This window comes from Leucoraja erinacea, chromosome 22, assembly GCF_028641065.1.
Source record: "Leucoraja erinacea ecotype New England chromosome 22, Leri_hhj_1, whole genome shotgun sequence".
Taxonomy (NCBI): Eukaryota; Metazoa; Chordata; class Chondrichthyes; order Rajiformes; family Rajidae; genus Leucoraja; species Leucoraja erinaceus.
In genome coordinates, this window is record NC_073398.1 from 29,654,012 (window position 1) to 29,666,553 (window position 12,542).

At 42.3% G+C, this 12,542-nt stretch overlaps 1 protein-coding gene across 1 annotated transcript in view; it reads right to left on the minus strand.

Moving 5' to 3' along the window:
• exoc4 (exocyst complex component 4) overlaps positions 1-12,542 on the minus strand; it is a 362,722-nt gene that overhangs the window by 12,162 nt on the left and 338,018 nt on the right. Inside the window, exons 14-16 of the mRNA XM_055653386.1 lie at positions 8,540-8,681; positions 5,736-5,914; positions 2,019-2,178 (exon numbers count right to left, since the gene is read on the minus strand). Coding sequence (XP_055509361.1) covers positions 2,019-2,178; positions 5,736-5,914; positions 8,540-8,681 — 481 coding nt within the window. The remainder of the gene's footprint in view (positions 1-2,018; positions 2,179-5,735; positions 5,915-8,539; positions 8,682-12,542) is intronic.

The following is a 12,542-nucleotide window of genomic DNA, read 5'->3' on the forward strand; positions in this document are numbered from 1 at the left end:
AGGGAATGGACAGATGTCTGTCCATTCTCGCCGTAGTTGCTGCCTGAGTTTCTCCAGCACTTTGTTTCTTCCTCAATTACGCAGCAGTCTGTGCATGTTTGCCGAAAGACCCAGATAACATGAAAATATGCGCTGATACGTGCCAAATAATATTTTTATCACTGTTATTTAATTGTTGCTGGGTCTAAATCCTGGAACTCCTTGCCCAAAGCAATTTGTGTAAAATGGACTGTAGCAGTTCAAGACGGTAGCACACTATGGCAACATTGCAGCGGCACCTGGTGGCTAGCCATGGGCATAGCGAACCCTCGGCTCAGGAGGGAGGGGTTGAGCGTCTCGGAGTGGGAGGCATCGGGTCACGGGGTCTGACGCTGGGTATTTAAGGTCGGGTAACGCCTGTGCACGTTGTTGGAGTAGGGAGCACTGAAATAGTAATAAATACGTTCGATCACACAACTCTGTGCATCCAACTAATTATTTTCTGGACTCCTGTGAGTCCCCGCCACAACATTTGGAATGGACAATAAAGACCTGCCTTGCCAACAATGTCCACATTCCTAGAAATTAATAATTGTTCAATTGATTCTTTGTCAGTGGTCCATTAAGCCACGTATATACAATTGGGAAAATTAGGATGTCTGGACCCCAATTTAAGGATAACATGCAAATTAATAAATTGACCGTCTGGTTATCAGGGAGGGCTAGTTACTTTGGGGATTTCCAATGGGAGTTTTTGATGAATTCAATATTTGGTGCTGAATAATTAGCTGTTGAGATAACATGTAACAATATCCCTTCGTGTCTGCTCTGTTATTTCTGCTGTCACAATACGCTGTTGATCAATATATCAATCAACCCTTTCACATTCCACAAGACAGATCCAAACGAGTATTATTCCCCCATAGTAGGTTTTCTCAACATATAGATTTAGAAAAGTGATCCAAATGCATCCATGAATTAATTTTCCACCTTATTACATCAATTTCCACAAATGTGAATTCTATGGAGCAGCAAGTTCCACATTATTCACCATTCTCTGATTGAAGAAGTGTTTACTGAACTCATTGTTAGATTTATTAGAAGTTGTGTTAATGGCCCCTAATTGTAGGCTTTCTATTTCTGTGATTAAAGGACTGGCTTATAACTGCATTCTGTTAACATTCTGCTTAATGTCTTTGCATGTGTTTAGTAGCTCCACTTGGCATCGCAGACAGTTGCCATTTATATTCTTTTCCTACCGAATGGGCACCTGACAATGCAGGGTGGAAAATAACATATACTTTCCTCCGTCAGTTTTGCCACCTCCAACGTGACCCCACCACTCGCCACATCTTCCCATCTCCCCCCATGTCTGCCTTCCGCAAAGACCGCTCCCTCCATAACTCCCTTGTCAATTCTTCCCTTCCCTCCCGTACCACCTCCTCCCCGCAACCGCAAGAGATGCAACACCTGTCCGTTTACCTTCCCCCTCGACTCCATTCAAGGACCCAAGCAGTCGTTCCAGGTGCGACAGAGGTTCACCTGTATCTCCGCCAACCTCATCTATTGCATCCGCTACTCTAGATGTCAGCTGATCTACATCGGTGAGACTAAGCGGAGGCTGGGCGATCGTTTCGCCGAACACCTCCGCTCGGTCCGCAAGAACCTACCTGACCTCCCGGTGGCTCAGCACTTCAACTCCCCCTCCCATTCCCCGTCTGACCTCTCTGTCCTGGGACTCCTCCATGGCCAGAGTGAGCAACACCGGAAATTGGAGGAACAGCACCTCATATTCTGCTTGGGGAGTCTGCTCTCTTGCTGTCTCCTCCCTTTCCTCAGCCTTTGGGCTCCTCCTCCTCCTTTTTCCTTCCTTCTCCCCGCCACTCCCTATCAGTCTGAAGAAGGGTTTCGGCCCGAAACGTTGTCTATTTAGTTCGCTCCATAGATGCCACTGAGTTTCTCCAGTATTTTTGTGTACCTTATACTTTCCTTACATTGTTCTGCTTCACAAAGTAGTTACCAGCCTCTCCTTTACTAACCTTGCAAAGTCTAAGTCTGCCTCTCGAGACATGGTGATGTTGGTCAGGTTCTGCTGCAGCACAAAAATGTTCCTGCACATTTTCTTGATCCCTGATTCACTGATCCTCTTGAAATACTGTGCACCGTTGATCAAAATGCAGGAAATTAGGTGACCCAAGCCTAGGTTCAAAGCAGAAACAAAAGTTAAATCTTTTCTAAAATTAACATTGATACAATCATTCAATTTTCCCGTTAAATGGTGGGATTTAATCAATGTTCAAAAACTACTGAAATATGCAGGAAAAATAAAGATATTTTATTTTGTTAAGATCTGCAGAGCCATGCATGGCTGTTGATGTCAATGCATAAATCTTTGAAAGGGTACCATATCGTTTCAACACCAGCATGCAAACCGCAATGCTACCTGTACCTCTCTATATGGATATACCTCTATATCTCTCTATATGGAATTGACAGCATGCAACAAAAGCTTTTCACTGTACCTCGGTCAGTACACGGGACAATAAACTAAACTGAAACTATAATTAAAAAATAATGTTTTCATTCCTCCTTTCCTGCACAAGTCATGTTTATCTTCAATTCAATACAATGCAGGCGGATATCCTATTCATATGATTTAATTTGTTCAAACATGATCAATGGTGGTGGATGTCAAATGTAGATGGTGTCAATATTAACGCCTGGATTTATTATTAACCAGTTTCTATGCATGAAGCAGCTAACTCAGGGAACAGAGATGTATTTCTTTGGCTTCTTGTTGAAACCTGCAGTAATGGTCTACCTTCTTTCCCACAATCAGTGATCCACCTAACACATGCCTCACATGCTTCTATAATAATCCAATCATTCCCTTTATATCTCCTCACTCTGAATTTCATTGCAGAACAATCGCATGCAGTGACTCTTGCTGATTTTTCCTTTCTGTAATCCAAAAATGCACTGTATCCAAATTTTAAAAATGGATGTCTTTGCAATCATTCACACTAATGATTCTACGTATGGAATCACAGTGGGGTCACTGCACAGAGTGGCTCAGTCTGCAAGGCTACCGCCTTTAATCATGAAAAGCCAATTCATATATTTGAGAGTTCCCAACATTTCTGTATGGGCAGGAAGGAACTGCAGATGCTGGTTTAAACTGAAGATAGACACAAAAAACTGGAGTAACTCAGCGGGACAGGCAGCAATTCGGGAGAAGGAATGGGTGACGTTTCAAGTCGAGACTCTTCAGTCTCAGTTTCACTAGCTTTTTGAGTCTATTTGTATATGGGCACTTGGTTAAATTTCCTCGATTTGGTAATAACATGTTCTGCATTCCACTTGGAAATTTCCTCCTGAATTTAAAGAATCACACCTGTCCCAATCTTTCTCCTCCATAAATTCTATTATTGCCTTTCTGAGGAGTATAAGCTTTTAATGTGCTTCTCTAAATTTCCTGATCTACAGTAAGTCCTGGGACCATTCTAGTTATCTCTGATTTCTTTCTGATGACCCTGATGCTGCTCCTAAGAGGTTCTGTCATCTGGTAATGTATCTTTGTGGGATAATCTACTTTGTAAAATAAACAGATGAGTTTGTAAAGATAAAATTGATGACAGGATGAGCTCTGACTCCAGCTCTACGTCAATGACAAATTCAAATAAATGAGGGTGACAAATCTATCTGTATACTTGTAAAACCGTGTGTGTGTGTGTGTGTGTGTGTGTGTGTGTGTGTGTGTGTGTGTGTGTGTGTGTGTGTGTGTGTGTGTGTGTGTGTGTGTGTGTGTGTGTGTGTGTGTGTGTGTGTGTGTGTGTGTGTGTGTGTGTGTGTGTGTGTGTGTGTGTGTATATCATTTTTTTTGCCTTTGATTCGTTACTCTGCGAAAACCAGACGCAAAAACACCGAGATTTTTACCATTTCACTAGCGATTTTACTTTTAGATTCGCACATGCACTCTTCTTTAAATTTAGTCATTTGTCTGTACACATTTTTAATAAAATCCTTCCCCCTCACTCACTCATTTTGTCGCCTCTTGCTGGCCACCATCTCATCGCGTCTCCCGCGCGACCATAATGGCTGCTACCGCCCGGCTCTACCCTCTCCCCCTCCCTTTCTACCCATTCCCCGGGGAAGAGAAAGAGAGGGGGGGGGGGGGGTGAGAGAGGGTGGGTGGACGGAGGGGGGAAGAGGGGGGGGGAAGGGGGGGAGGAGATGGGAGAAGAAGAAGGAGAGGGGGGGGGGGGACCCTTCCTCTCTGCCCCCCCTTCCTCTCTTCCCCCCCTCCCTCCCTCTCTGCCCCCCCCCCCCCCCCTCTTTCTCTGCCCTCCTCCCTCTCTAGGGAGTGGTGAATATTGGGACCTATGGGTGAATGGTGGAGTATTACGTTCGGGTACCAGCCCTCCCCTGTGATGCCGCACCCCTCCCCACCCCTCAATCTCTACCCCTCTCCTCCCTCTTTACCCCCCCTCCCCCCCCACCCCCCCCCCCCCCTCTAGCCGCGCGTGCGCAGTTGAGGGTTGTGCGTGAGTGGATAGGGCGGGGGATGGGGTAAAAGGAGCGAATGAAATATATTAATATAATATCTAGGGTGGTGGGGGTAGTGTGTGTGGAGAGTGGTTAGTGTGTGTGTGACACCGAAGGCCGTCCCCCTCCCCCGCAACCGCACGTTGAGGGGACAGGACCCAACGGTATGATATAAATCGGATCTGCGCAGAAAGACAATATAAAAACATACCACAGAATTTTATTTTACATTTTATTTTCCTGGCTTTTCTCTCCTAAAGGTAGCAACTTAAACATTCTAGATATTTGTTGTGTTTCTACACATGAATCAGTGCAAGTCTCCAGACCATCAACTGCTGTGGTATTGATCCAGACAGAAATTGAGGGATTAATTTATTTGAATAACCTGAGAGGCCAGGCAAGGCACAGCAGGCATTCATTGTTAGAACTATGCTGAGAAACAGTGCAGGATGGTAGCTCAATTATCCAGAATGAAAGGGCTGGTGAAGGTCAAGCAGCAGTGTTATGGGGTCCTACTCTCCAAGGAAGGATGGCAAAGAGCAACAGAATATTTATTTCACAATGAGCACAATTTAAAGTAGGTAATCATTATTCTCAAATTTTCTACCTCGCTCCTACATTCCAACAGTGACTCGACTTCAAAAAACGTATTCATGAGGCGTAAACACTTTGTGGCGTTGAGGGAATGTGAAAAACATTATGTCCAAGGTATATTCATTCACACATATTCAATGCAGAATCTTCTACTTCCCGTTATTCATATTGGTAATCTTTCTACAGCGTCATATGAAATTCTATTTTGCACAATGGTAATGTCCTTGTCCTTAAAAACATGCACCTGACAGTGTTTGTTTGTGTATAGATATTGTTTTCAGAATGTAACAGCACCCAAACTTTATCTTAAAGGATATTCATAAATTGTCAGGGAGGTAAAGATAGACAATGCAAATGTGTTATTAGATGTGCAACCATCTGGGAGACACTGCATCAATTCAGTTCATACTTATGCTTGTCTGTCAGTGTATTTGTACATGACTGTAATTCAGTAATGGGAGTATAGTTTGTCATCTGATGCCAATAAATCTTTTCTGAATCCTACAGTGATTTCAACAATTGATTTCTCTGTGTATTAATGGCTGAAAATCAATGATCTGAAACAAATCTCGTCGCAATTGCATGCAGTCATATTGATTAAGTTTCAACTCATTTACCTTCAAAAATGTATTGGAATTTGTGTTGCTGCAAGCTGCCACTCATGGCTTCTTCAATGGCACTGATGTCTTTGTTCAGTCGCACCACCAGAGGGTCATAATCCATGCTCTCTGCATTTGCAACAATGGCATAGTTGCCTTGCTTAGCCAGTGGGATTAGGTAGTGAAAGCAGTGAACTCTGAGGAAACAAGGGAGGTTAATGTAAGGTCTCCAGAGCTGGAATGAAGCTCCAAACTGCTCAATTGTTCAAAAAGAAAACTAATCTGGAATTATGTGCATGGAATGATGTAAAATTCTCACGGATGTTTGGTTTTCATCACCAGCTCCCAGCATTGTCTTAATTAAAAAGAGGTTTGCACATGGCTTAGAACACAAATTGTTAATTATTGCATAGTGGCTGACTTAAAGGAGAAAGCTTATCTACACTATGGCAGCATGTAGGATGGCAAATGGTTCTATTAACGAAAGAGTTAAAAAAAAACAATTTTGCTCACATTTAATTAGATTATATTGAGAGCAGAATCTCACATAGCAATATGGAATATTACTGCAATATTCCGTCACATACAGGGCAGACAATGCACATCTACAGTGGAGAAGGGGCGTGGCTGCTTCCTCCTGATGTCCACTGGCATCAGAATGATAAGCCTCCTGTGCAGAATATTTTGGACATGGTGTAGTTGGGGCCATTCTGGGGATGGGCGGTGGTACGTAAAGGAAATGTGGAGGTGAAAGTGACAGCCTACAGCTACTGATGCTCCTCAAACATAATTAAAAACATTAATCAAGGGGACTCGGGGAAAATAATAAAAAGTCCTCCAACAAAAGTGACTCTCTGCTCCTCTCAGCATTCTACCTTATTCTACTCACTGGTACCAGCATTGTGCCTTTCACTAAATGCCTCTATCTTGGAGGTCATTTTTAGGTGTCATTCAGAAGCTATTGGCATTTTCTAGTTTCGAAATTTTGAAACTTATATGCTTTATACACTCTTTTGATTTTTATTTAGAATAAACGATGCACTTAATAATTTATTGAGGGAAGAAAAGTACATTTCTGATACTTCACAATTGACTATGCATTTCTTACTTTTAATTTAAAATGAAGTGGGAGTTCTCCTAATAGTAATTGAATGGAAAAAGATCCCTTCACCTCTGGTTTTCTTTTTGTTGTGAAAAATGGCACTGAACAAACAATGTTGGGCAGTACCTGTACCAGTATGTATTTTGGGATTTTGGTCAATTGACCCATTCCTGCCATTGAATTTGTGGACTTGGTGTGATCAGTGGGCTGGCTCGATGCTTGAGGAGGCTTTCCATTGTAAGATCCATGTGTCATTACCACTCTACACTAATTTCCACTTCTCTCCACTAATTAATCCCATTTATGGGGATCTCTTCAAGTTTGAATGTAACTTCATGGCTGTCAGAGAGATCTCCTCAACAGAGTTGATCTATTTCTCGAGGCAGTGTTGAAAGGATGTTGCTGGCATGTGTCTAAGATCTGGCTGTGTGGGTGGGGTGCACAGATCAGTTTCTTAAGGCATGTAAATCACAAAAATATTGTTTTGGTTACTTTTGATGGGAGTTATTACTAACCTCTACAGATGTTTACATCAGATATGGCCACAACCTAATTCTTAAACACCACAAAGGGCACATTTAAAAGAATAATTTTAAAAAATCAAAGATGGCAAATATCATTCAGTAGTGCCAAAGCTCATTCTTCAAGTATCTAATTCTTCAGATGAAGCATCAATAGTTTGATTGCCTCAGAAACCTCGAATCTATGGTGTGATATTAGCTATCCTCTGCACAGATTTCTCCTTTTACTACCCAATCCACAGTTAATTTGTCAATACTTTTGACCTTATTTGACAAGAATCAGAGGGTGGTGAATCTGTGGAATTAATTGCCACAGACGGCTGTGGAGGCCAGGTCAATGGATATTTATGTGGATATAATGGATAAGGGTGTCAGGGTTTATGGGGAGAAGACATGAGAATGGGGTTGAGAGGGAAAGATAGATCAGCCATGATTGAATGGTGAAGTAGACTTGATGGGCCGAATGGCCTAATTCTGCTCATAGAACTTATGAACTTATGAAGAATGATTTATTTCTGCTGTGTTTAGAAGCGTTCCCTAAAAAAAACACCAATACATCCATTTGGACAATAAACCTGTCCAATGAGGAAGACGTTGACACCAAGAAAAAAAAAATCAATAAAGAATTAATAAAAAAGAGAGCATAGTCCATAATTCAGCTAAACGGAAATGAAGCGGAGAAGAATCTCTTGTTCAAATGATTTTAGACTTGTGGCATTAATTACTAGGATACATCAATAACTAAAAATGTTAATTTCATTTATATTGTGTTGAGCACAACAAATTGTATTCAAATACTTCAGAGACAGAATAGCCTTGAAAAGCAGTGGTTTCACAAGAGATTGTGGAGCTCTGAAGAGGGGGAATTGCAGATTTTAAAAACAGCCATCAGGACAGTTCCTAGAACCAAATAAAAGGGAGATCTGTTCTTGCAGAGCGGCCATTTTGAAGCAGCCATTGCGAGAGTGGCTGTGTGCAAGTTCCAAGTGCAATGTTTGAGTGTCAAATGCTGAGGCTTTGTCTAGAGCGGCTTCGGCAAGGTGTTTGAGCAGTGGAAAATGAAGATAAAGTAAGGTATTTCTAATTTTCCTGTTTAGCCTTATTGTAGTCAGGGTGACAGTCGTATTCTCCTCCTGCAGGATTGTGGGAGACCAGGAGGAAGGAAGGGGATGCTGGGTTGGCGAACTCTGATACTTTACCTGACTTCCAAATGAAGTGCCAGCAAGCAGCGGTCAGCCATTTCTTGAAACGACTTTGCAAGATCATTGAGAGTCTCCACAATCTGCTCAGACACAGGGGGGATATCCATGTTTACATGGGTGTCTTGTCCTTGAGGGAATGCTGTGGATCAGGAACAAAGGACACAAATACTCAGGATACACAGAACACATTTAAATTATGATCGATATATAGAATGGTACATTAGAAATTGATAATAACATATACATATAATAATAACATGTTAATATTGAAAAAAAAGACAGGACGGCTGAATTCCATCTCAGATAGCCAGGAACCCGGAACTGCTTTGATCTTTGATCTAACTATATGAATCTCAACAGTTCATACACAAAAGACAATCTAAATGGATTGTTTTCTCTAGAGTGTCCGAGGCTAAAGGCTGTCCTATAATAGACAATAGAAAATAGGTGCAGGAGTAGGACATTCGGCCCTTCGAACCAGCACCACCATTCAACCACAATCAGTACCCTTGTAGCGGGGGACTCACAGGAGTCCAGCCAGAAACTAGTCGGACACGAGTCGTGTGCACTAGATGTGTTTATTCTCTCTAATACAGCTCCCTACTCCTCGCAAGACACGGGCGTTGCCCGGCCTTAAATACCAACTCAAGTACCGACCCCGTGACTAGCGCCTCCCACACCAAGACGCCGTCCTCTGGAGCCGATGGTTCGTTATGCCCTTGGGTTGTCACCAGGAGCCGCCACACCCCGTTCCTGCCTTTTCCCCATATCCCCTGACTCCGCTATCTTTAAGAGCCCTATCTAGCTCTCTCTTGAAAGTATCCAGAGAACCGCCCTCTGAGGCAGAGAATTCCACCGACTCACCACTCTCTGTGTGAAATATATAAGATTATATGAGAGATACAGATCATCAATCTGTTTCCCAAGATAGACACAAAATGTTGGAGTAACTCAGCGGGACAGACAGCATCTCTGGAGAGAAGGAATGGCTGACATTTCGGATTGAGATCTTTCTTCAGACTGTTTCCCAAGATGGAAATGTTAAATAGCAAGGAGAATAGCTTTAAGGTGAGAGGGGAAAGTATAAAGGAGATGTGCGGGGCAAGTTTAGTTTTTACACAGAAAGCGGTGAGTGTCTGGAGCACTCAGCAAGGGGTGGTACTGGAAACAGATGTCACAGTGGCATTTAACAGACTGTTAGACAGACACACGAAGACAGACAGGGAATAGAGGAATATGAACCAAATGAAGGCACATGTGCAGTTTAAAGTGGCATCATGGTTGACACTGTGATTGTAGGCTGAAGGGCCTGAGCCTGTGCTGTACTGTTCTATGTTTTATTATATCTCCCATTGCCAGGCTTAATGCTCCTTTAAAGCTAAATCCTCCGAGAGAATGTATTCCTTAAAATACCTTGATTGAAATGAGGAAAATGCAACTGAGCCAATCAATAAAGCACTATGGTGAAACCTTCTCTGGCATTAATGTTGCGATACACAATTTTAATCAAGTATAATGTCAAAACATTCATCTCTTCATTTTAGGTAAATTCTCTTAACTCATTTCTCTCCCTGGGGCTCCTGTTTTTTTTCTTTAATATGCCAACTCATTATTTACGGAATATCAGTAAAGGTTGTGTAAAGAGGAGCAGCATTTCAAGCAGGCAAGTGGCACATCCGTGACAATTGCTACTGTTCGAAGAGCTGGAAGATGATGGTCATTGTTCGATGAGACTTCAGGTGAATGGATTGGATTGGATGGAGGGAATGGAGGTGTGAAGGAAATACTGACATATGCATGGGATCCGATTTTTCATCTTGCCCTCGATCAAAACTTCTCTTGCATTTCTTCCACTTTGAAATTCCAAATCACCCAGCAGGTCTAGAATAGTGAATAGTTAATAGGAAGGTCTTAGCACAATCCAAGTTAATTTGTACGGTTCAGTACCACAGGACAGAAAGCCACTGTACCGTTCTAACTAGTAGGGGTCTAAAACTGGATGAAATGCACACTTTACAAAACGTTCGTCTATTATACTGATGCATGGTGTTTATCCTTTACAGTATCGTCAGTTCTGTGTAGTCGGATCATGCCGGCAACCTTGGGAAATCTTGTTTTGTACACCATACAGATAGAAACTTTTAATCTATTCAATTTTCCTTGGAGGCCAGCTCAATTTAGATGGCTTACAATGAGATGCTGCCGGCATGATCCGACTGCACAGAACTGATGATATTCTAAAGGATAAATTACATTGCTACAATAAAACATTACGGGTGGTGCACAAATAGGAAGCTGTTACAGGGCTGATAAATGGTGCAGATGGGAATATATGTAAGCAACTGGATTATCAAATAGTAAACAACCTCAAACAACACTTTTGGACGGTTTAACAAAATCCCACTCCATCCATCCTTCAACCAGTAACAGGACTAATACTTTGAACATTTAATACGTGAACAAAAGGCCATTGCCCTATCTTCACCCAGATACCAAAACTAATTTACATGGATTTCATTTTCTTCCTATCTGTATTTTTCAACAGAATTTAAAGCAAAGAAACAAACAGGCGTAACTGATTTATGATGTTTGATGTTTCTCTTTATCAGGTTCCACCTTTACACCCAGTGCTCTGTTATAGCTCTGTCAGATAGGTTTCACATCAAATATTTACCATTATTTTTTAAATGCCCAAACACATGGACCTACTGCAAATTTCAGATTTATCAGTTTAATGAGTCCACCAAACGCATCCCACGAGTGAGTATGGCCCAGAGTGGTTGGATTTCCGGTGCAGTGCTGTTTGTCAGAATCTGTCAGACATTGTCTTCTTGTTCAAGCTTGCAAACATACTGGCCTTGAAATTAAAATACTTGAGACGATGCAGACGTAAGATTGGCTGAGGAAAAACTGGAAGGCAGCACCCAACTGAAAGTAGGTTAGCAGCTTGGATTTCATAGGAATCGTCAGCCATTTAAATAACATTGAGGCAGATCTCAGCCCCTTGGCCAGGTCTGCTTAAGCACACAGGGCCCACACTAGCTGCTGGCCTTGTCTGCTCAGGGCCATTTCATGTGATGTCAAAACCATTGCTAAATGTAATTTGTCATCTCCCACAGACTCGGAGGCTCTCTGATTAAGTTAAAAATCTGGAAACATGCCACTGATCGGACAAACCGTGATCAGTTATTTGTAAAAACTACATGGTGCAGTGCACCAAACTGTTCAAGGTCACCACTGTCTGGATGCACTTTGATGTGTGATGGAACTGCTTGTCAAATGGATTCTTTCAAAATGGATACAATATAATTCAAGAATAGAATGGAAGCTCATTCAAGCTTGGGAAAAGAGTGGTTTTCTTCATAGTGGAATGATCTAATGGGGAAGGAAGAGTGTAGGTTCAGCCGAAATAAATTCGGCAACAGTGACCCTGAGCCCTGATTTACCGAAGTATGCCATTCCGCTTTATCCACAGATTTTGAACCCCATTAAAGTATAAGTCTGGGTGCCACTGTGGCATTACAGTGCCAGAGACCAGGGTTCAATCTGACCACGCGTGCTGTCTGTATGGACTTTATACGTTCTCCCCGTGACTGCATGGGTTTTCTCCTTGTGCTCCGGTTTCCTTCCATGCTCCAAAGATGTACAGGTTTGTACATTAATCAGCTTTGGAAAAAAATTGAAAATCATCCACAGAGTGTAGGATAGTGCTTGAGTACACGGATTGCTGGTCGGTGCGGACTCAATGGGCCAAAGGGCCTGTTTCCACGCAGTATCTCTAAACTGAACTCTATGGTTCCCAACCTAAGGGGTGTGATTTACTTGAGCTTGGGGGTAGTGTCAGAGTTTACAAGTGTCCATGAGGCTTTAATTATAGAGTCAATTAAGTAAGAAAGTGCACCAACAAAATAAAAACATGCTTAGGACATTCACTGCCCTCGCTATGGAGTTACTAGCAGTTCCTGGGAATGCACAACTCCATAAAGGACTGGCCCATAAT